At 36.9% G+C, this 25,135-nt stretch overlaps 1 protein-coding gene and 1 long non-coding RNA gene across 3 annotated transcripts; one reads left to right on the top strand and one right to left on the bottom strand.

Moving 5' to 3' along the window:
- Positions 1–910: 910 nt before the first annotated feature.
- On the bottom strand, positions 911–3,596 carry LOC133739671 (uncharacterized). Its single transcript, XR_009860748.1, has 3 exons — positions 3,117–3,596; positions 2,579–2,640; positions 911–1,271 (listed from the first exon to the last, which is right to left on the bottom strand). It is a non-coding gene; the product is annotated as an uncharacterized LOC133739671 (long non-coding RNA).
- A 9,112-nt stretch (positions 3,597–12,708) lies between these two features.
- Positions 12,709–24,906, top strand: LOC133725197 (regulator of telomere elongation helicase 1 homolog). Of its 2 annotated transcripts, none has more exons than XM_062152352.1 (22): positions 12,709–12,959; positions 13,466–13,722; positions 14,486–14,634; positions 15,225–15,306; positions 15,448–15,595; positions 15,799–15,955; positions 16,249–16,526; positions 16,665–16,710; positions 17,339–17,480; positions 17,572–17,726; positions 18,499–18,590; positions 18,748–18,846; positions 18,943–19,011; positions 19,755–19,841; positions 21,103–21,162; positions 21,263–21,378; positions 21,987–22,044; positions 22,113–22,218; positions 22,613–22,680; positions 22,790–23,365; positions 24,071–24,216; positions 24,493–24,906. In XM_062152352.1, exons 1-22 carry the CDS (start codon positions 12,858–12,860, stop codon positions 24,599–24,601), a joined length of 3,102 nt encoding a protein of 1,033 aa, XP_062008336.1. In that variant the 5' UTR covers positions 12,709–12,857; the 3' UTR covers positions 24,602–24,906. The 2 variants fall into 2 exon arrangements, with proteins under 2 accessions (XP_062008336.1, XP_062008335.1); XM_062152351.1 differs by having other exon boundaries at positions 12,710–12,959; positions 21,257–21,378; positions 24,493–24,905.
- Positions 24,907–25,135: the final 229 nt, after the last annotated feature.

A 25,135-nucleotide genomic window follows, 5' to 3' on the forward strand; every position in this document is an offset into this window, starting at 1 on the left:
TTAGCCCAGTATGCTAATTCCCAGCAGCTAATCAAAGCAACGACAAAGCTAGCACCACCGCAATAAAGTCAAGGTTATGTGTGGTCAGTGCGTTACCACAGCTACCATAAGTCATACAAATCCACAGAGAGCATGCTCAAATAAATCTTATACAAATGAAAATTCTACATGAAAGCATCTATTAATGCGGAAGATAACACCAAGCAAGATATAGCAAAAAAAAAAATGCATATGACTCATATATGATAGTCAAGCACATGGTCATGCAAATCTATGACAATGAGTCAATGAAGGAAAAGCAAGCTAAGCAATTCAAGCAAGGAAAAAAAAATTCAGTTACTGTGATCAAGTTAAAACTCACTTCATTGCCGTGTTCAAAGCTTCCACCATTTACTTACGTTTAGTTTATCATTGGAATTGGGCTCTCATATCGTGTGTCATTGGCCTCTACTACTCCACTACTAAAACAAAAGCTGTCGTAATCAATTTTATCAAGTCAGAGCTTAAGCATAGAGTATCTCATCTGAAGCAAAAAAAAATGTGGAGAAGTCATAAGCGCAAGCATTTACTATCCAACAAGCATTATACAAGCTTTCACATGCTATGATTTCAACATCAGGCATATACATACTCTTAATTCAAATTCCAACCTGTCATAGATTTTTGCTCCAACACCAATACATATATAGATCCAAATATTGCTACCCATACAAAATTCAGCAACCAAAGTCATACTCTGAGCCTTCAGTACTCTACACAAGCATCTACAGCCATACTTCAACATCAAGCATCTACATATCCAATCTATCACCAAATTTAGTGCCCATTCTTCACATCAAGTGTAGATACCTCCACTAGCATGGCTCATTCTCTATGTCACCAAGCATAAGTGACAAGACCCGCCCCGGATTTCACCCTGAAATCCGAAGAGGCCCTGCGGGGTCCACCTTAGAAGAAATTCTACCAAAAATTTGACAGAACTTCCCCTAAAAATGGACAACCCAAAACCTGTAGAAAAACATTTACACTTCTAAATCATCCATCCTTATTCTCCTGGAGCCACCCTGCTCCCTATATCACAACATCTCCCATTTCACAAACAATTCTGATACTTAAGAATATTAATCTCATAGGTTATCAGAGCAATCTAATGTAGGCGTACAAGAGAATAGAAAACAAGATAAATGACTGATGCTTTTATAATGCGGAAGCTATGACAGCTATGCCTCAACCCCAAGTACGCTCGACCTCAAGCTAAACTGGCCTGCAAACTGGGCATTTAAAACCGAAGAGCCTAGGGGAAAACATTTAAAATCCGTTAGAGTGAGTGGACGAAAAATAAGTACTTTCAAATGTATAAGTAAAACTTAATGCTTTCCCAAGTTATTCTCTAAAATCTCGCATGCAGTAACAATCTTGAAAACACTCTTAATCATCATCTTTACTGCAATCTAATCGCGTAGAAATAAAACATCTTGAAATCTCTTAAAATCTCATCCTCAATCCTTATAAAAACATCATTTTCAAGAGGCTTGCTTGATAACTCGAAAGGACTGCTGTCTAGTCATCTCATGCCATCTGGGAGGGACTGCCACCCAGATGACGCATCGGAAGGGACTGCCACCCAGATGACGCATCGGAAGGGACTGCCAACCGGAATAGGAGGTGGTGGTAGAAGGGACTGCCAACTAACCACAGGTAGTAGACGGGACTGCCGACTAACTACCTCATGTCATCTGGAAGGGACTGCCACCCAGATAACGCATCGGAAGGGACTGCCAACCGGAATAGGAGGCGGTGGATAGAAGGGACTGCCAACTAACCATCTCATGCCATTTGGGAGGGACTGCCACCCAAATGACGCATCGGAAGGGACTGCCAACCGGAATATAGTCTGGAAGGGACTGCCAACCAGATTATTACCTAGAAGGGACTGCCAACTAGGTAATATGCGCATGCGCCGTAAATAGCCTCCTCAATAAACTGAATAGCCTCCTCAATAAACTGGAAACAGCCTCTTACAATTACCTGCTTTCGGAAATAAACTCGATAATACTTCAATAAATCATTAATAATCCACTGAAAGCATAACTCAAGATTATCCCGCTAACTCATACCTCAATATCTCAATAAATCCTCGAAAGCATAAATCAAATACTCTGTAAATCAATAAATGCTTTCGGAAAGAAAACTCAATCTTACTTCAAGGCTGAAAAGCTCAAAACTCAATAAATCTCGATAATTCAACTATGCTCAAATATTTGCTAAATCCTTCGTACTCGTATATCATCGTATCAACTGATATTCGAAATCAATAATTCTCATAATATTTTCTTAATCAGTCACTTCCCGAAAATCATTTCTCAACTCAATAACTCCTGAATAACTATCTCAAAAATCTACTAAGAGCCCTCGGGAAGGAATTTCAATACTAATCTCGTAATTCATGAATAAATCCCGATAAATCAACGCTCAATAAACCATAAAACTCAATAATTCAAAACATAATTTAAATCTCAATTGGAAGGAAATAATAATACTGCATGCATAATTAATTTAAAAACAAATGTCCACTCACAGTACTATTTAGGCGACCATGCATACGAGTTCCTTCGTCGAGCAATAGCTCGGTACGTCGCCCTGTACACAATTATTTTCCGTGAATAACTATTCAACAATTAAATACGATTCTCAAAATTAAATCCTCATAATTACATCTCCACTTCTCCTCGGATGCAACCCAAATTATACCACTAATACCATTTCGTTAATTTAAAGGTTCCAAGGCAGAACCGAGAGATATCCGACGGCCGGATTCTCGTAATTCGATAATCGAAACCCTAAACTTCAAAAATTCATAATTAATTCCAAGCTTCTCCAAAATTCACCAAATTTCATATACAAGCTCTACAATATTTATAGGATTTAACTAGCTGAAAAAAAAAAAAACATAATATAAATCACTGTTCATACACCGCACTATTCACCGTCGCACTATTCATGCAGCTACACTGTTCATGCGGCGGCCAACTCCTCCTCCGGCCACCAAATTTAAACCACAGAATCATCTCAACATTCTAAGCACTTTTCATAACTGTGACCAAGTGAGAAAATACCTTGAAATGCTCCAATTTTGCCGATGAACACAAACCCGGAAATCTCCAAACCCACAAATTTGGAAATCCTTCAAATTCACCTTCCAAACGTGGAAATTCCGACTAGAAGTCTTGAGGGGAGATGATCAGTGACTCGAGGCGCTCCTAATAGAGCCAATTTCACCGCCGAAGATAGCCGGAAACTGGGGAATTTCGCCGGGAAAGCAAACTGCTACAGTAGCAATGCTTGCATAAATTCGGGGCTTTCCGGCCAAATTGCCGATACCCACTGGTACCATCGTATAGAGGAGGAAGAGACGGTCCAAGGACAACTGGAATCGAGTCAATCGGACGCCGGACGGTGAAGAAATCGGAAAAAGAAGGAGAGAGGGCGACGCGGGGGAAGAGGGGGAGAAAATCGGGGAGAGAGAAAAATGACGAGTTACCACAGTAACTCGTCCTATTTATAGAAACTTATCATGAACAGTAACTTTACCATTTCGCTTATAACTTTTGCATACAAACTCCAATTTTGACGTACCACATATGCACGCGCTCGGTTTAACGTCCTCTACAACTTTCATGAAGGAAATTTTCTCAAATTTTGACCCGAACAAAAAGTAAACTTTTAGGGCCCCCTAAAAACATTGAAACGATAGTAAAAGTGAAAGTAAAAGTTGTTTACCGTCCAAATGACTAGTAAACCGGTGAATTCGGGTTCGGGACGTCACAATAAGTAACACCCTCTTGGGGGGACCCACAAGCCATGGTGGGGCCCAACCGAGACATGCATCCCGTAGCCCGATGCATGTCCAAGCTACGCCACGGTAGTCGGAAGCGGCCAATACCTCGCCGGGAAGCCACCTTCCTGGCCTTGCCAACTTGCCGGACAATATGGCTTTCTAGACTAGAATAATGGTTTTGCATCCCACATCTAAGAAAATGTAAAGGAGAGGGGTTCCCTTACCTATAAAAGGGACCCCTCCTCCCACTTAAACATCATCCCATTACATCTCTTGTAATCCCTCTTGGGCCGCAAGGCCCAACACACATAGTTAAACATTCAAGTGGACGTAGTCTCCCGCTAAGGCGGGAGACGAACCACTATACTTCTTGTCTCTCTCTCTCTCTCTCTCTCTCTCTCTTTCTTTACGTTAATTAGAGCCTTCGGCTCAAACATTAACATCAAGTATTACCATTTAAATATCCCGTATATATCATTAAAAGCCCAAAATCTTGAACCCAAGTTATTAATTTCTCTCTCAAAGCATCGCAAAGAAAACCATACCAGCCTTTCTAAATAAATAAATGAATCCTTGCTGAGATGGATCTACAAGGTGTAGAGGCAAACAAGAAATCAATGAAATCTGAGCCCAAATATGTCCAAACCCTATATAAGAAGGAATCACGAGAAATTTCATGCTTAATACATGGCACTTAGTCTAACTTTATGAACCAATATATCATGCCAAGTCCATGCTAATACCAAGCTTGCGCTCATGCCACTCGAACATCATGCCAAGCACATGCTCATGCTCAAGCCAAGCAGATCCACGACTAAGAGAAACACGCCAATACTTAAACAAGCTTATGCTAAGCAAAAGTAATTTTTAGCATACACGCATTAGACATACATACACAAGCCATGCCACGCTCCTCTCTTAAGGTCGTGCATCTACCATAGAACAATGAGGGCCATGCCAAGCAATCAAGCTCATTCTTTTTAATTGTGATTCCCTCTCAAAATACTTAAGACGGCCACAAGCTCAAGCTACCAAAGCACACACCCAAGCGAAGCTACTAGATGCCTCTAAGCAAGCAAAACCAAAAACAAAAATCAAAGCCATGCAAAGAAAGACTTTACATGCCAACTTGAAGCTATATTAAAAAAAAATTATTATTATTATTGTCTAGTTACGGCAGAAGCTAAGGAGAGACTTATATCAAGGCTAAAGCTATAGGCCGACCAAGTCAGGCAATTCATCCTCGGTATTGTTAAACAAAGTCAATGATAATCAAATATGATTTTTATACATGTCAAGCTACATGCCATTCATACTCCAAGCAAAGAACCACGCAAAACTAAAACCATTAAATTACCATGACCAAGCCAAGCTAAGAAACACGATTTACAGGGTAAACCAAGCCAATTAATACTATGCTGCATCATGCTTTATTGCAATCACGGCATTAAAAAAAAAAAAAAAATACCAGCCACAGCAAAGCATACTATACAAAGTGATGCCTATAATCCAAGTCAAGCAATTCAGCCATACGTAAGAGTGAAGTGAATCAGCAAAGTGTTAGAGAAAGCATAAAATTTTCAGATTTCTAGCTAACCGGTTCACAGTTTTGTTCCCAAGATGGTATATTTAAGTGGTAGGGCTTGATGACAAGAAATTCAAATGCAGTATCAAGAGTTATTCTCATTTAGTCAGTAGCCAACATTGTTGAGCAAATTCACATCACATCAGCAAATCAATATCGCTGAAGTAACAAGCAATCACGGCAGAAATTGATGCAAAAACCAAAATACGCGAAACGCAGCAAATGAATCACAGCAACAAATCAATGTCGCTGAAGCAACAAGCAATCACAGTAGCAAATTGATAACGCGAGAACCAAAATACGCTATAACACAGCTATTATCATTGCTAAAATAGAAAAAGGGAGAAAGATAGAGATAGCGGAGGAAGGAGATGCCTATACCAAGCAATAGAGAGTTCGACCGAGCAAGCCTGTAGAGCAATCTTCATTCCATTCCTTTCTCTCGAGCGCAGAATCTAATCAGGAAGCCTAGAGTTACTCTATCATAGGCTTGAAGCAATCAATCTGTTTTGCAAGAGAATAAGGAGGTCGTGAACATGATTTCTCATATCAAAAGACTGTGAAGGAAGACAAGCTCCTTTCCCTCAAAATTAAATAATTGACTTTTGAGGAGAAAGTCGTCTTGTGAAACCAAAAGATGAGAAAAGCATAATGGATTACACGGGCCAAGACCACTTTCCTAAAAGAAAGGTGATTGGAGGTTGGACTCTTTCCTTCTAGGAGTCTGATGATGACTAGCATTTGTTTCTCGAGCTTAATAAGTCGTAGCTCGTATCAAGAGGATTTGCAAGCCAATATACCATGCAATGAGTCTTCGGATTTGATTATGTAGCCCGTAACATGCTTGCACGAACTACATAATTAAGGGGGCTAATGTTGACACCCAAAAATCCAGCTAACAAGCCCAATTCATATTTCGAGGCGAATTACACCCGTCACGCCACGCACGTGGACCCAAGCTACATTCACGCACTTGGGGCTTACAAGAATGGGTGTAGTGTGGAAGGTTACGAAAAAGTATGAACCCATCGTTAGTTTTAGACACTAGTAATTTTGGACTTGGGAACCAAAATTCAAGCCTAGTAGTCTAATCCTAACATGGGTAAGTGAAGAAGAGAGAGCCCAAAAGCCTAAGCCCAAATTCTTTATAACCAAACAAAACAGTAAAGGCTAAACATAGGATTCTTGATCCCAACCGCATAACATAATCCCAGTAGCACAGCAGAAATTCTGAGATTGCAATCTTACGAGCAGATTTAAGCAGCGGGAATCCTGCAATAGTAATCCCAGCAGCAGATTTCACGGCAGAAAATCTGCCAAACCTATTCCACAATTTTCTTTAGACAAAACCTGACAGACCAAGAGGCATTACAAAATCTAATACATGCATTTAACCCAAGCCATCTCTTTACCCAGCAGTAGAGACCTTCCACCGAGATTCCTTTAGCTGCTGGAATTGCATATAAATAGCTATGTTATTAACCAAGAGAGGGAGGAGAAGGGGGTATGCTAGCAAGCTCTCTAGCATTCTTCTTCTGCCATGCTTCATCTCTCCCAAATCCGCCCTTAGTTCTCCATCCTTCCCAATTCATCTCCTGTCCAAAGCTCTTATTCTATATACCTAAACCAATATGCCATCACTGCTGAGATCTCTTCTCCTGAAGCTCATGCTTTTCTAGCTCCCACACCATGCTCATCTTGCTAAGCCCTCCATTGAAAGTAACAAACAACCAGTTCACTGCCATGAATGAGTATTGAGTTGCTGGGAGGAACACAACAACAAGCTTCCTAGGATTCTCAGTCCTTCGAAGTTTGCTGGGCCTAGTCTTCACTTACACAGACAAAGGGGACAAGATTTTGGGCTCGGCCATGGTGATTTCACTGCCGTACAACCCTGATCAAAAGTGCCTCTACAAAATATTATTAAAAAAATAAAAGGGTGTGTGGTTTGCAAATTTGGGTGTGCAAATTTCACCCCCCTTGAGAAAATATCAGAACGGTACCTAACATTCTAACCCCAACCGAAGATCGGTACCTGAAGCCGTTAGCTCCGTTAAGAAAACTGATAGGTGAAGGATATCACTTATTTTTTCTATCAAATTTTTCTCTCTCTCTCCCTACTGTTCCTCTCTCTCTCTCTCTCGTTCCCATTCAAACCCAGCAAACCCATAACACCTCAAAATTCCAATTTCTGCAAATCTCCTCCAAACTGAAATTCAAGTATATAGCCAGATAGAGCTCGACAAGGGGAACAAGTTTGATACCTCAGTCGAAACCAAACTTCGCTGGAAAACAGAGCAAACTTGCCAGAAAACTTAGAAACATCTTCTTCTCGATTCTCTCTCTTGGCTCATCATATGAATGAAAAAATACCATGAATTGGTCGGTCACATCGAGAGGATCCTTCTGATATAGGTGCGAGACCACAATGTGGCTGGAATCGGAAAAATCCGCCGGAGAAGCCGCCACTTTCTCTCCTTCGATTCTCTGTCATCGGACATCGTTTGACAAAAATAAAAGCACAAGGATGATGGCGACACGGAGACGAAGAAAACTAGGCCGGTCCGACGTCTGGAAGTGGCCGGAAAAGGAGAAACAGCCGGGTCACCGTCGCGGATATTCGGGTCGGCACGGATCCAGTCTGGGTCTCCATCTATAGGTTCCTTCAACGGTCAAGATCTTCTGCCATTTGAAATCAACGGTCCAGATGTAGCCGACTTGAAAGTTCTATTTTTAATTATATTTCTATATATTACCAACTTCTAAAAATCATTAAAAATAGCTTCGGTGTCTGAAAAATCCTTAAAAAATTCCTACGAACTCGTAACAACATTTAGTTTAATCTAGGGGCTCGAAAGATAAAATTTGATGAATCAAAAATTTAAATAATTTTTCGAAACTAAAAATAGTTTAAACTAATAAAAAAAATTTGTTTTTTATTTTATTTTATGAAAAAAACTAAAGAAAACAAAAACTAAAGGATAAATTGGTCATTTGATGATCAAAATATGCTAGCCGTCAGTTTTTGTAACGGAGCTAACGGCTCCAGGTACCAATCTTCGGTCAGGGTTAGAACGTCAGGTACCGTTATGATATTTTCTCAACGTGAGGTACGAAAGTTTAGAATGGACCAAAGGTCAGGTACTGTACGGACGATTTTCCCTAACTAAAATTGAAATAGAGTATTAAGATTAACTTTGTTTTACTATATCACCAAAATCTTGATCCTTGATGACTTTGTTTTCCTTCTTCTGCCGTTGCCTATGTTAAAAGCAAAGAAATGTGTGTTAGTTGGATATTAGTGGATAACTTTAAATGTAAATTTTTCTATCAGTACTGCATAGCTTTCGGATAAGACAATATACTCTCAAGAGGAGTTATTGAATGTATTTCGCATTTCTTATCAAATGCTGATAATATTAACTTGTATTATGTATTGTATGTAATCTTTGATCAGGTTGCAGACTTTGGACTTGCCAAGTTGGCCTTAGATACAAATACTCATGCCAAGTTGGATGGAACCACTATGATACCATCAGGAGCTAGCTAATTGTAGTGTTTATGTGTCTGCTGCAAGGCAGACTGGAGCAAAAGTACGTATTGCAGCATATGAAGCGTTAGCTCCTACTCTCATAGCACTAATGTCTCTGTGTTCTCCTCAGACTTTGGATCTACTTAAGAAAAATGACAGCTCGTTACCATCAGATGGCAAACCTCTGTTGGATTCTTTGGTGCTTTCTTTTCTTCAGAACATAAATAACCTCCTCACAATTGGAGTATTTGTACGAACTCGATGTGAAATTTTAATGAATTGGATAGCCGTGTCATTGAATTTGATATATTTGCATAGCTATGTAACTGTGTTGATGAATGGTTCACGTTTGTGATGGGATGATCTATTGTTGTTTATTATGTGCTAAATGGCGATTGAATTTGTTCTTACTAAGTAGCCCCAATTGGTAGCAATAAATTAGTATGATTTTGTTGTTACTAAATCTTGAACATGATGATCAACCAAACAATTACGGCAAAAAATTCTTTCATGTCCAAATTGATCATTTTACAAACTCACAGCACTTCTAGTTTTGAGGTTTGAGTTTTTGTCCATTTACCCTAATTTTAGGGATTTTTTTTCCCACTCACCTCATTAAGTTTTTTTAATTCCCCCTTCCCCCATTACGTGTTTTTTTTTAAGACTATTTTACCCTCACATCTTTGTTACATAGAGAGAGAGAGAGAATGGAAGAGAGAGAAGTCATAAGAGACTTCGCCGGATTCTGGTCACTGGCTAACTTTCACCGGATTCCGGTCACCGGTCACCAGATTCTGGTCACCGGCCGCCGCCCACGGACTCAATTCTCTAAAAACCTCGCCGGAGGTCTCCAAAGAGGTCATCGAAGATCTCATAGGTTGCCGGAAAGGTTTATTGCCCCCAAATAGACCTGTATTGCCCCTCAATAGACGTCTATTGCCCCCTAATAGAACTTTCGATCGCCGGAATGGGAACTAATCTTCCTAAAATTAAACAAATAAAACTTTGATTAAAGAAAAAAAAACGAGGAGATTACATCAATTCAAAACGTCCATTGCCCCCCAATAGACGTCTATTGCCCCCCAATAGAACTTTCGATCGCCTGAATGGGAACTAATCTCCCTAAATTTAGATAAATAAAACTTTAATCAAAATCAAGAGCTGCGAGATGGTGGACGTTAATGAGCGCGAAGGAAATTGGTTGATAAGATTGAAAGAATCAACAATAGCTTTTCAAAGATGATTAGATCTTTGCAAGTGATACTCTAATTGAATTTTCAATTTAAAATTGATGCGCAAGATCATCATCAGCTCCACCAAGCTCAACAACCAAACTATGAATTTGATTTTTCACTACTCGTCTATCACCTTCATGACTCTTAGTAAAACAATTGACTTTGAGAAAGTTCCAAGAATTATCACAAAGCCTCACTGTTACAAAACTTTTAAAAAGGGCTTAAAAAAATTCCTGATAAACTAGGGGTTTTTGAGGACTATGAATTATGAAACTTAAAAATAGGATTTTTAGATAATTTTCTCTAAAAGATATTGGGTTAAGATATAAAGAGACGAAAATATCCCTATAAATATTGAGATTTAACGCCGTTATAAATGACATGTACTAAAAGTGGTTCAGATTTTAATGTTGGGGTATCAATGTGATAGTTTTTGAAATTGATGTACCAAAGTGATGAATGACTTTTAATTGGGGTACTGTTTGTAAAATTTTCTCTATATATAATCGATAACTAAAGGGAAAATTGATGATTAATACTTTAAACCTCCTCAATGATGATGACGATAACCTAGGTAAAGCAAAGAATGTTGAAATACCAACGTGATCAAGTATAATGGTTGAATCGAATAGCCAAAGTCATGAGTAGAAAAACGTTGTGTTGGCCGAGAAGTTTTTCTTTGCTGGGTGTAATTTATGAGGGTATTTTAGGAACAATTGATGAGTATATATTTACATATAACTCCAACAATAGGTTCTATTTGAGGGTGCTATTCTCAGTTTAGCACCCCCCTTGATTCACTATTCATATAAGACTCAATTCTCATCTCCAATATTGAGGTGCTATATTCACTATTCTTGATTAAAATATAATATGAGTATAATGTTTATGAATATTATATTAAAAATATGTTAATTTAATTAAATAAGGTAAAAATATTAATTTTAATTTATTTTTTTTGGTTACAATCTTAATTTTAATTTTTGTCATAATATTTAAAAATTATTCTTATCATTTAATGATTTTTTTTAAAAAAAAATTCATAATTTTTTTTTGTCCTGTTGTGTCGGCATATATGACAAACAATCAAATTATTTAGAAGATTTGTACACTTGTGTCCGCAATACGATTCCACAATAAATCCGACGTTTGCTCCGTTCCAATAGCACCACCACGACCAATGGTGATCCAAGCTTGGCAAAGAACAACGTCTTCATTGTGCCTCCAAGAATCCTTTCTTGGACCCATTTTTTCCAAGAGAAACAAAAAAATGTACGAACAAGAAGATGGATTAATAAATGAAATTTTTTGAAGGAGATGAAGGATGTTTGGTGTGAGGAATTAGGAAAGAATGGGTTGGTATTTATAGAATTTCCTAAAAATCACTGTTTCAACTGGTATATTTTTTTTAAAAAATTTTTTGGTTAAAAATGAAATTAATAACCCTCGATTTAATAAGAGCCGTTGATATTTTTTTTTCTCTCAAATCTCAGCCCCAGATTGAAAATATATCCTTTTGAAGAAAAAAAAAAAAACACAAGCCCAACATCGGCACTGTCCTTATTCAAAATTGACGGATCGAAGCCGTTGATTACATATGACCGTTGGGGGTTACAACGGTCAGTAGGGGACAGTTCGTGGCCCGTGGGCCCCACTAAAGCAGACAACTCACCTGACTTTTCTCTCTCCAGCACACTGTAGCGCGTCCCTTTATTCTCCTTCAACTTGCACGCGCGTCCCCTTCTTCTCCTTCAACTTGCACGCGCGTCCCTTTCAAAGTGCCTTCCCAACGCGTTTCATCCGGAGTTGGGCTGTCACAGCCCACTTGGTGGCCCCCATCTACAGTGAACGGGTCTTGGTTCTGAAAAAGTCTCAAAATATGAGACTTGGGATGAGCCCAAGTCCTATATAATACTAGGACCAGCTCCCCCTAAAAAGCCTTGTTGGAGATGAAAAGTCCTATAATTTTACAAAATCTGGTATGAAACCCCCTTGTTGGAGTTGCCCTAATGAAAGGCAATATATTGCTGAGTGTTTCTAGATTTTTGTTGGGTACATTTAGAAAGACCATAAATTTTTTTTATTTTTTTTTGTTACAACCGGGACCTAAAAGGCCCAAACAGAAAAAAGCAAAAAGACTAACAACTAGAGCAAAAACCAGTTCTCCTAAAGACCATAAATTTATAATATCAACTAAAATTTAAAATATTCATTCGTCATTTAAAAATATTAAAAATAGCCCATCGTTATTTCTAACTTGCTTGATGACTTGTGTGAAAGTCCTAGAATTAGGATTATAAATTCTGAGATGTAATTTGTTCTTTGCTTTTGTTGGGCCTTTTGGTCCCCATATATCCAAAAAAAAAAAGGTATGATTACACGTGTCCTTGGGTTAACCCAAATAGTGTGAAGGACTTAGAATTGAATTAGAATTAGGCTCCATCTAAATCATTGGTTCGATTATCTTCCAATATATCAAAAAAAAAAAAAAGAAAAAAAAAAAGAAAAGAAAAGGAATTAGTATAAAGAGCGATATGGCGGGAAAATGCGCAGTCTTTGAGTCTATTTCCCCAATCTCCTCATAGCTGTTAGGGTTTATAGATTTGACATCATCAACCCAAATTCTCATTCAATCAGGATCAAGTTCTCTCCTTTTTCTACCAACAGATGCCGACTTACAGTATCAGAGGCATCGATGTCGATTTCCCATTCGAGGCCTACGATTGCCAGCTCGTTTACATGGAGAAAGTCATTCAGTCTCTCCAACAAGTAAGCTTCCCCTTAATCTCTGTATTTCGATACTTCATTTCTTGCTCTTGAAACCCAGAAGTTGCTGTTATGTTTTTATAAAAAGGAATCAACTTTGCTTAATTGAATTTTTTTGGGGATGCTGTGTGATGTTCAGTTCGGTGCTTTGTGAGATGTGTAGATGTAGATGAGTATTCGGGTATGTGATCGGACCCGGTTTGGAGTTGAATTGTGTCATTGGATAATGAGTGTGAGTCCTAGTGATGTAGGATGAGTATGCCTAATTTTTAAGTTCACATCAGTATACAATTGGGGAACTTTGGAGTCAGACTGATAGTTTGTGTACTGGGTATCATGAATCAATCGTCTTTCGGCGGTGTTAAGACATATGGACATTGTTTGTGATCATTATTGTTTCAGGTCCTACTTAATTTCTGTTACTAAGACATGTCAAGGTTGTTTATGATTATTATTGTTTCGCGTCATTGGTGTAATTTTGATTTGTGTCTACATATGTAATGCTGCAGAGATCTAACGCACTGTTGGAGAGTCCGACTGGAACTGGGAAAACCCTTTGTCTTCTCTGTGCCACATTGGCTTGGAGGAAGAGCTTGGGGGTTTTCTCAACTGGTCCGAATGTGAAGTTGAGTCAGATCAATGGTGATAAATCAGGTGCTTCATTGTCCCAGTCCCAGACCAAAGATCATCCTACCATAATATATGCGTCCCGCACTCACAGCCAGATCCGGCAAGTAATTCAAGAGTTGAAAAGAAGCTCTTACAGGTCAGTCATTGGATGGTTTTGCAATTATTTAGTATGGGTTCTACTTTGGAGTTTATTACCATGATTACCTTTCACTGAATCTCTTTTTTTTTATTCACCAATTGATGCATAACTCCAGTGTAACTTCCTGACATTGTAGTGTCGAATATACAACATGCCTTTTCATGACTTGTTTTTGTCCTCAAATCTATTGCTGTTTTGGGCTTTCAATGATACCCATTCTTTGTAGATGTTATTTCATTCAATTTTTCAATATATAAATAGTTTCTGTTACATATTCCTTTTGATGTTTTTAAGGCGATGTTCTGCACATCTTGAACCATGCATTATTTAACAAATATCCGAACCCTTGGAGGAATGTAATTTTCAGTAACTGCATATAGACCACATGTTAGTTGTCTTATTGTTTGGTACCTAAAGACTACACTGATTGCTTGTCCAACAGAAATCCAAGGTCAATTTGTGGATATTTTAACATATACCAGCATTTGTTTACTTAGACATGACATAATACTGTGGCATATATTGATTATATAATCAGTGAGCTGTTGCTGATTGCCAACTTGTTCACTACAGTTGTGAACTTGTGGTAGTCAATGTTGCAACTTGAATAATCAGCTGTTCAAAGTTAGTTTTGAGTCTTGACACATAAAGATGCTTCACTACTAATTAGAGGAATTGTTCTTCAAGTTGGAGTTTTTGTGTGCTTTCCATTTGATTTTTCAAAATATTAGAAACTGAACTAATATTTGACAATCTGCAGGCCGAAAATGGTAGTATTGGGTTCTCGAGAGCAACTATGCATTCATGATGAAGTGAGTTCACTTCATGGAAAAGCACAGACGAATGCCTGTCACTTCCTCTGTAGAAAGCGTACAAAGCGTTATTGCAAACATTATTCTCGTACTGCTGGTATGTCTGTATAACTTTATGCTTGTTAGTTGATACACACACACACACACATAATTACATATAGTAACTAGTAAATTGACAGGATGAATGCCGTTGCCCTTTCTGTTATAGATTTATTACGATTTTGTGTACCGCGGTTCATAATGTAGAACTACTTGGCTTGACTTGAGCATTCGGAGAATTATTGAGACTGTTGATTATGTTTAATAATGCCATTTTATTGTTAGCTGGTGCTTTATATGCATAGTGGATGGTGAGCAGGTGTATTTTAAGTTGCTGAAATTTGTGGTCCTATATGTTATAATTGTTTGGATGTCGTGATATGTCAAGCTCTCTATTAAGTTACTGAGTGGGGAGGGTAGATGAGTTATGTGTTATGAAGTTTCTTGTCCTAAATAAGCTGACTAGATTATGTATTAAGAATGTTATAACGATTTGATTTTTGATTAGTATTATATTTGTTGAATGGAGTAAAGTTGTGAAGTTTTTATACTCTTTTTCATCTCTTTTTTATGTCATGGACTGCAGTAACTTGACTGTAACGGACATTTTAAAGAAATCTAATTTGCATGTCGGTGCTTCTGTTGTAGATTACTTGAAGAATAATTCTCATCTTGGAGATGAACCTATTGACATTGAGGATTTGGTCAATACTGGAAGAAAGTCTGGGCCGTACGTTCTTTTATCAGTGTTCTTTCACCGCATTAAAATGATAGCACACATCTCCAATCTTCTATTATTCCCTGAAACCCATTCCCGTTGTTGCTTAATGTTGAATTAGCTTGCCATTTACTTATTACCTCCTTGTTGCAGGTGCCCTTATTACTTATCCCGGGATCTTCATAAGGTTGTTGATATATTGTTTGTACCTTACAACTATCTTATTGATCGCGGGTTTAGAAAATCACTACAAATTAATTGGAAAAACAGTATTCTCATATTTGATGAAGCTCACAACCTGGTAAGGATTACACTGAAATGTTAGTTTTCTGACATATAAACTCTATTTGTCTAAGTTGGCTGTAAATCTCTGAAAGCTATATAATTATTCTCTCAGACACTCTTAGAACTGATGCAACTTAAAAAAAATATTCACTTTATATTCATGCAGAATTAGTAATTTGAATTTTTACATCAGTTAACATAAATCTAAACATAATGCAGGAAAGCATATGTGCAGATGCGGCTTCTTTTGACTTGCCATCTTGGCTTCTTACAGCATGCATTTCTGAAGCGAAAAATTGTATTGACCTTTCTGTACAAAGAAGGGATGAATCAACCGATAAATCAAAAAATCCAGATAACTTTGCAATTCTTAGAGGTAAACCCACTTGATCTACTGATAAGTATTTGGTATTAACCGAAGTTGCTATTTCCAGTCAGTACTATGCCAGTAAACAGTCACTATAGTAGTGATAACTTGTTAAGGACTCAACCTTGTATATCCCATTATATTGGTTTTGCTAGTTGGGTCAACCTGTTGACAGTGTCCTTTTTCTTACAGTTTAGGACAACATGCTTTTGGTATGTCTTTTGGTCTTGCTATGGAAATGTGGTGTTCTTCCACAAAACTATATTTGGCTTTGGTTTTTACCAGTGATTCATATCTTGCAGCGCTTCTTTTGAAGCTTGAGAAGCGAATTTCTGAAGTGCCTATTCAATCCAAGGAATTGGGATACACTAAGCCTGGAGCATATATCTATGAACTCCTTGCTGATCTAAACATCACACATGATACTGTTCCTATGATCATTAATATAATTGAGGAAGCTACTCTACTTATTGAGGAAGATAACCAGCAGAATGCTAAACGCAATGTCTGCCGGCTGGAAAGCATTAGTGACATCCTGAATACAATTTTCAGAGATATAAGCAATGCAAAATCCTATCGTGTAAGTTTGCACCTTGATGTGTTAGTTATTATCACTGTGGAACTTTAGCAGGAGGCTTGTTTCCAGTTTTATTTGCCTTGTTATTTCAGAATAATGAACTACTTGTCTGAATAAAGAACACTGTTCTGCTCATTTTAGGTTCATGTACAGGAAGTTCAAGGAAGTGCAACAGATGGTTTAATGGGTAATTAAACACTCATTTTCTGATATTTGGAATTTAAATTCATTATTTCATGTAACAGTTTTAGAATATTACATTGAGCATTACTGTTTGTCGTGCGCAGTCCTCCCACAGTATACATGTTTTTTTTTTTTTGGAATCCCATAGTGTTAGAGAGACTAAATCTTCTCCTGAAATCAAGTCATCTAATTCTTCTCTATTGATTTGTTCATAGGCTGTTTTGATACTGAGCTATAATTGCTTATCAGTTTTTATTCTAGCTGTAAATATAGTTTAATGCCTGCATTGTAACAGCAGTTTATTACTGCTATATATGTGTACAATTGTAAACATCAAACTCAATGAAAAACACTTTCTACACAGTGTATTATAAAAGATAATAATTTTCCAAGTGTTTTCTTCTCCTCACCCCCCTAAAAAAAATGTAAAAACAAAACATAAATGGCTATAATGCATTCTAATGAAGTACTTCGTCTGACAAAGTTCTTCATCATAGCTTTAAATATAATAATATAGTCTAAGAAAGGTACCTAACTGCAGCTTCTATTAGGCCAAGCAGCTTAACTTCGCACATTATTTCATATTTATAACATGTGATAGTGACAATTCTATTCTTTATTTGTTATTCCAGGTAAGTCATCTAGGACACTCAGCTGGTGGTGCTTTCATCCTGGAATTGCAATGGAGGAATTCTCCAAGTTGGATGTAGGCTCTATTATATTGACATCTGGCACACTATCTCCCTTAGAATCATTTGCACAGGAGCTGAAAATGTAAGTGATTTTTGTGCTGTTTTTCTTTGATTTGTTTATGCTTATGGCCGACTCAAATTCCAAAAATGAAAATGATTTCTTTGTTTCTCAGAGAGTTTCCTGTGCGGTTGGAAAATCCTCATGTTATTACCCCTAATCAGATATGGGCTGGAGTCGTTCCAGCTGGCCCTTCGGGTTGCTCTTTCAACTCCTCTTATAGAACTCGTGACTCGATTGAGTATAAGCAGGAACTTGGAAATGCTATTGGTAAGTACCATATTTACTGGTAAAAGTATAGTAAATAATGTTGTAATTGGTATTTAACATGCCACTGATCTGGACACCACCTATTTCGATAAAATGTCAAAGCTAGCAGTCTAACAAATGCTTAATTATTGTTTTCAAACTTATTATTCCAATGAAGTGCTAGTATGAATTTATTGCACTTATAGAATTTTAATTTTTTCAAACACGACGTCATAGTTGTGCATAGTAGCAGACCATTTTTCTCTGGTACTGCTGGCTGATGCAACAATTGTTAAATGCAACAATTTTGCATGACCTGTTTCCCAATGATGGCTGCACTTGCCACTGATCTAGACTTCACCTATTTCGATAAAATGTCAAAGTTAGCAGTCTAACAAATGCTTAATTATTGTTTCAGAGTTATAATTTGGATGAAGTGCTAGAATGAATTTATTGCACTAATAGAATTTAAAGTTTTTCAAACACGTCATACTGGGCGTCGTTATAGACCATTTTCCCCTGGTACTGCTGGCTGATTCAACATGCAACAATTTTTCATGGCCTGCTTCCTAATTATGCCTGCTAGTCTGCTACTTGCCAGTGATGTATATGCACATATATATACAATTTAGTTCAGAACTTCAGATTGCATATTATTTCCTCTCTCTCTCTCTCTCAGACGCAACCAAAGTACCAAACTACCAAAATGGCAAAACCCCACCTTGCTGTAGGCTGAACATTATTGGTTATCATTTGCGAAATGTGTCTGATTCTTTTGACTTTGATTTTTCAGTCAATTTTGCTCGAATTGTACCTGATGGATTGCTTGTATTCTTTCCTTCTTACTACCTTTTGGATCAATGCATTGGGTGCTGGAAGAATATGGTAAGGAATCAATCTTGGGTGAAGAGGTCGAATCAGTTTGGTTTATTTATTATTATTATTTTTTTTTTGGAAGAGAAATTTTATTAACAGACACAACAAACTACAACAGAGGTGCTTCCGTCTCATGAGTATCACACGTTATGTTCTATTTATGCAGAGCCATGCCAATTCAACTACAATATGGGAAAGAATTTCCAAACACAAGAAACCTGTTGTAGAACCTAGACAATCTTCATTATTTCTTTCATCAATTGAGGTGAATGACATGACATACAAAGAATCAGCCTTTTGTTTTATGATTACACCAAGGTAGTCCTGCCGTCACATGTTCTATCTGATTATTTTCTGGCAGGACTATATGGCTAAGCTGAAGGACACCTCAGCTTCTGGTGCAATATTTTTTGCCGTTTGCCGTGGTAAGGTATGTTCCTATATTCTAAATTATTCACATCTTCGGCTGTGGAAGACCTCTGCATATTTGTTGATTGGAAAAGATTGGAATATATTTCTGAGACATTTGACTTTCATACAATCAGATGTTTAAAAGCCTCCTAGGTTATACTTTATAAGTTTCTACAAAACAAAACATTTTATATATGTCTGTCTTGTCATGCCAATATGAGATGTATTTGACAAAATCCTTTGGATATTGATTTGCATTGATGACTCCTTTCTGACTGAATGTCCCGAAGAGGGGAAGTGGAGACTACAGATGCTCTAAAGAACCAAAATAGGCTAATTTCTACAGAATTGGTTTGTTGCACGAGGCATGCTTATTTGTTCATATTTTTGAAAGTATACGGGTACTCATATTGATAACAAAAAAACTGGCTTGGAGTGTAGTATCATTTGGACTCCAGAAGCAATACATCTGTTGTGCTGGATATACTGTATTATGGTATTAGCTTCACTGTAGCATGCATAGTGTTGACATGCATGAGTGACGTTACTGTTAAAGATACATCCAGACATTAGCTGCTCTAGGCTGTCTATGTGGCAAGCATAGATGTTAATGCTGATTACAAGATCTTTGTTTCTTGGTTTAAGCTCCCTGCCTTAACATTAATGAGTTTTTCAACCTAGTAACACTTTGTCTTACTATATATCTGCTGTAGACTGTCTCTCTGAAATCTAGTGACATAGTTGATTTGATTAATTTGTCAGGTAAGTGAAGGATTAGATTTTGCCGATCACGCTGGAAGAGCTGTAATTGTTACTGGTATGCCATTTGCCACGTGGACTGATCCTAAGGTTTAAAATTTTTCCCTGTTTCTTCTTCAGATTTCCTTTTAAATGTCTTTATCATCGAAGTCATAGCCTTTTTAAGAAGATGCAATTGAGACTGGTAATTTTATTGACACTAAATCATTTTGACCGTTTCTGCTTGAATTTGAATTTGCTTGACTTGTAGCATTGATGAAAAATGTTACACCTAATATTAAAAATTAATTCTAGTACCTACGTGCATTCACCTGAACCTAAATCTCATATGTAATGTTGACCGTGTGTTATTATTGATGTTTAGAAATTACAGTAGGTTTGAGACTTCTGCACTAGTGAGTTAAATCAGTGTTGATGTAACTCAAATTACCTCTGGAATGTGATGTTCATGAATCATGAGTACTATTGATGCTTAAATATCAGATACAAGACTCTGTAAAATGTGTTGATTCTTGGTATAGAATTTATCTGACGGTAAAGGGAAGAAAGCTAATTTGCTGTCAGGATGCTTGGTGGTGATAGTTTTCTAGGTCATTTGGATGGAAGATAATAGAAGAATACTTGAGGACTATAAGGGCAAAGGGGTGGAAGAAGTTTGGAATCCAGTGCGTTTTTGGTCATTTATGGGATTTGGTTTCTGTTAACTTTAGGGATTACTCTCTTTCTTTTATTACATTGAGAGCTGAAGTGATGATCTTCTTTTCTTTTTCTTTTTATTTTTATTGTTTCTTTTAGATTTTGTGTCCTGTAGTCTTTCAGAGAGATTTTGGATTTTGTTTTTGTGTTCAGGTTGTGGATTACTAATCCACCCTTTCTACATGTTTATTGTTTTTGAAAAGAAGAAGAAGATTCTTCTCTCCTAAAACTCATCCTACTATACTGAGCATTTTTCCTTATTTGATTTTTGTATGGGAACCCAGTCATTGTGCACAATTATGTGTTAGTTTAGATTAATCTGACAACCAAAGATTTTTTATTTATTTATTGTTAAGATTCAAGTGTGCACTATATGCATAAATACCTTAAAGATATACACATGCATATAATTATGATTTGTATGTATCATGTTAATGGTTAATATTTATCTAAATATAATAAGTTGATATAGTCTCTCTCATTCTTTATTTTGATCTATTGCTGTGGTTTCTTGGTTACTTTTATAGTTCTTGGCATGATGATCTAGAAAATGACATCATGCACATGCTCTATGAATTTGGTTCTTTGCCATGTGTTGTAGTGTTACTTATGCAGCTTTATTTCCTTGTACATATGATATGGCAACATATATCAGGTTCGTCTGAAACGTGAGTACTTAGATGAACAGGCACATTCTCAACGGCAAGTATGTAAGGTATGTCGCCTATTGCTTGTTCTGATACACCATGTTAAGTGCTTTTCCTCATTGACTTTGCTAATTTTCCTTGTAATGTACCAAAACACTGAAGGTGCAGGTTCTGACTGGCGAAGACTGGTACAATCAACAAGCATCACGCGCAGTGAATCAGGCTGTTGGACGTGTAATCCGTCATCGTCATGATTATGGAGCAATTATTTTTCTTGATGAAAGGTTTTTTCTCCTCCCTCCGCTCCTACCATCCCTACAAAACAGTGAAAATAACCATTAACTTCTACTTTGATAATTCTTTCTTTACTAGGCATTGTTCAAATTTATCTCTATTACTTTACAAGAGTTGACTTATTTTCCAATCTATAGTTTCAATTTTTTTTAAGCACTTCTTATAGCCGGAGGTAGAATCTTATTACCATTTGAATGTGAAATCTTCTTTTGGTAATCTTCAATCAATATTGTTAGGGTTATTCTGCATAGAGATATAGTGGATCTCGAATGATTTTTGTTTTAGCTTTTTTGTACTTTTACAGAGATATATATAGAAGATACATAAGCATGTCTTTGGATGATACTTGATGTTTATGGGCATATCCACATTCTGATTACTATTATTATTAGTTTTTTTTTTTTTTTTTCATTTGTAAATGGATATCAAAAGTGATTTAAACATATGGGCTCCCTAGCTTATATTAAAAACATTTGCTACTCTAAATCTGTATTCCTCTTTAGATTTAGTTTCAATTGGTGCGCATAATTTATGATATTATACCAATACTAGGCATATACACACCTCTCTCTATATATTTACATCATAGTGTTGACAGGTTTGCACAGCCAAATCGTCAATCTCAAATATCTCTCTGGATACGACCTCATATCAAGGTGCTTTTGGTTTGGAGTAGCCTTTTGATCTATTTAAAACGCTTCTGTATTTACATTGTCTTTTTCAGTGTTACTCCAAATTTGGGGATGTGGTTTTTACATTAACCCGTTTCTTCCGGGATGGAGAAGCTCGGGGTCCTACAAAGCTGAATTTATTAACAACTGAAAAACAGGGTAAGATTGGTGCAGTTACTTTTTCAAGCTCTAGGGTTTTAACTGTATACAACATACTAACGTGCTCCTCATTGTCTTGTTTACTTCTATAATGATTGGAATCTTCAACTGCAATTCCCAAGATTGTCTTATAAGTTGTATCTGCTTTGTGATATTTTATTTTCTCATCAGTGTATTTGTTGTACTTGACAATTTCTAAAGAAAAGCCAAAAGCTGCTATAATGAGTTATGCCATGGACTTGAATGTATCTGTTAAATTTTAGATTTCTTAGATACTAATATTTAACTGCATACCTTTTTTCACAGTAAAGAATCTTAGCATGCTTTGTGATGTGAGCACCTTTAATCGTGCTGCCAATGATAATTTCCTTTACGCGTTTTGTATGATTGCCAGGAAAGATATATGAGTCGGAAATTCAGCAACCTTCAGACAAATTTTATTTTGATAAATTTCTCCCTGGGGTAAATCTTTTATCATTACCACAGTGGCCACTCATATTATTGTTTATGTAAAAATAATGTCATAAGTGATATCTTGTGTGGTCTGTTTGTTGGTGATTTGTACTTCCAGAATATACAAGTGGGTCAAGGCTGTCCTGTCAAGTTATCATCTTCCATTACTGAGGCTAGAAGGGAAAAAGTGTCGAGCCTGGTGGGTGAAATTGTCCCTGCTAATCGCTCTTCTGTTACTTGCTGCAAGGATCAGTCTGTGTCATGGAAGTGCTCAAATAACCTATTAGGAAATGAGAAAAAGCTTCTTTCCCTTAAGAGGGAGAGTATGCAGTATCAAGATAGAAAAGTAATTAATCTTACTGATGAATCAATATTAAATGAAAAGCGGAGTGAAGAACTGATGACGCCTTGTTCTGCGAAGAAGAGTAAAGTAAGCGCAGAACACGATGCAGCACAACATATTAAAAATTCTATTGAGCATTCATCTCTTACAAAAGATTTTGAATCGCATGGCCTTCTTTCCACTATAAGTTCAATGAGAAGCGAAAGCTCACATAGATCTAAGTCATCTGATAGAGAAACTACTCAAAATGCTCAAGCTGGTTCAAAGCTGCTGCATAAAGACAATAGTGTAACATCGAGTCCTGTGCCTTCTGGTGATGAGGAAACGAGAGGTTCTCAATTTCTTGTTCAGGTGAGGGTTCTGATGATGTTTTCTCATTGCTGGTTACAAGATGTAATATTTGGTTTTATTCTAATGAGTTTTACATAGTATGAAGCTGGATAGGGGATGTCACCTGATGCATATAAAATCTGCACTATATTTGCCGAAATAAGCTTAAGCTGACATGCTTATTTCTTTAAAAAAGTTCTGTTACATTTACAGGTTGGCTTGCCTTCCAAGGATCGTGATGCTTAATTCTGTCATTGTTGCATTCTTCAGGAATAGTTTTTAGACTACTCTTTAACCTCAATGATTACTGATAAAATATTTGGGGTAGACAAATGACATCGAAAACTGTTGTGGATACTTATGAATCATGGTTTCCATTTGAAATTAAAGACTTGTGGCACGAGTCACAGGATATTGAAGGGTATTTTAGTACCTTATGCGGAATACTTTTTCAAACAAGAATACGGAAAATAAACAGTTTCCTTCTTCAGAACATCTTTCTTGAGTTTGAGACATGTAAATAGGTCAACAGTTCACTATTTGTTCACTGGACATTTCCAGAAATGACTGATCCCTGAATACCCCTGTTTCTTTTAAAACCTTTTCTCATATAGGTAGTTGTGTTTGGTGTTTCTTCTTCATTGCAATTACTCAGTTTTTCTGTTTAAGGTTGAATATGAACAACTTGGTGTTTGTGGATTTTTTTTTTTCCCTTGTGCCTTGCAGGTTAAAGAGAAACTTAGTACTTTGGAGTATAAAGAATTTGTAAATTTGATGAAGGCACTGAAGTCCAAAGCAATGAACATAAGTGAAGTTTTGCAATCAATTGCGAGATTGTTTTCTGGACCAGAGAGGCTTCCCCTTCTTAAAAGGTAATACTCTCCATCCATACCTGATATATGTAGTCATGATCTGCTACTTATTTGTGAGCAGAATATTATGGCCGCTCCTTGTTGGATAAAAACCAATGTGTGACACCTCTAAGAAAGTAAAAAGAACAAAAAAAAGGACTTCATTGAAATTTGAATATGTTTTTGGTCCAATGGTTGGTGAGAATAGTAAAAGGATCATATTGTGTGTCTATTTATGTATAGTTTGGCATCTCACATTTGAGGCTCATACTAATTTTCTGTCGCAATTGTCAACAGATTTAAGTATTTTATCCCAGCAAAGTATCATTCCATGTATGAGCACTATTTTCAAACCAATGGATCTTCTCAGAGTGAGATGCACAACAAGAAGGCCGGTTTTTCCTGAGGTGCTACCTGATATAGAATGCAATGTGTTCTTTTGTAGAAGGGAAAGCTTATAGTTGTGAGGAGTTGTAACCCTAGTGGTTGAAAGCATTTACACTTGCATCGAAAACCACAATTTTAATCTGGCTCCCCCGTCCCTTTGACATTCATTATAAGTTTTGAACAAATAGAAAATGTATTTAATTACATGGGCATTTTGCTCATAATTTTTTCAGTTATACTGCATACGACAAGCAGATTGATTGAAACAGACTGATTACATATTTCATTGATTAGAAGAATTGATTACATCGGACAGATTAATCAATTGCAACTCACTAATTGAACGACTAAATAATGATCTAACCAAATAGGAGGATTATTCTTCATGTCAATGAATGATGGTTGATACACAAGTGAAGAATGCGAAACCAAACATCATGCTTATCGGTATCAGTTCAAAGGCTCCTTTGGCAATGACCTACTGCTTCTAACGTTGACATTTATGTGTCCTGCTTTATTAGATGTAGTTCTGGTGCTAGTATCTGAAGAGAAG

The sequence above is a fragment of the Rosa rugosa genome, chromosome 1 (assembly GCF_958449725.1).
Source record: "Rosa rugosa chromosome 1, drRosRugo1.1, whole genome shotgun sequence".
In the NCBI taxonomy this organism is placed as follows: domain Eukaryota; kingdom Viridiplantae; phylum Streptophyta; class Magnoliopsida; order Rosales; family Rosaceae; genus Rosa; species Rosa rugosa.

What these genes read in the sequence shown, in the direction of transcription:
- LOC133725197 (XM_062152351.1), top strand. Translation starts at nt 12,858, where the DNA reads ATGCCGACTTACAGTATCAGAGGCATCGATGTCGATTTCCCATTCGAG. An exon ending in TATTTCTTTCATCAATTGAG is followed by an intron (nt 18,847 to 18,942) that starts GTGAATGACATG and finishes ATTTTCTGGCAG; the next exon opens with GACTATATGGCTAAGCTGAA. An exon ending in GGATACGACCTCATATCAAG is followed by an intron (nt 22,045 to 22,112) that starts GTGCTTTTGGTT and finishes TGTCTTTTTCAG; the next exon opens with TGTTACTCCAAATTTGGGGA.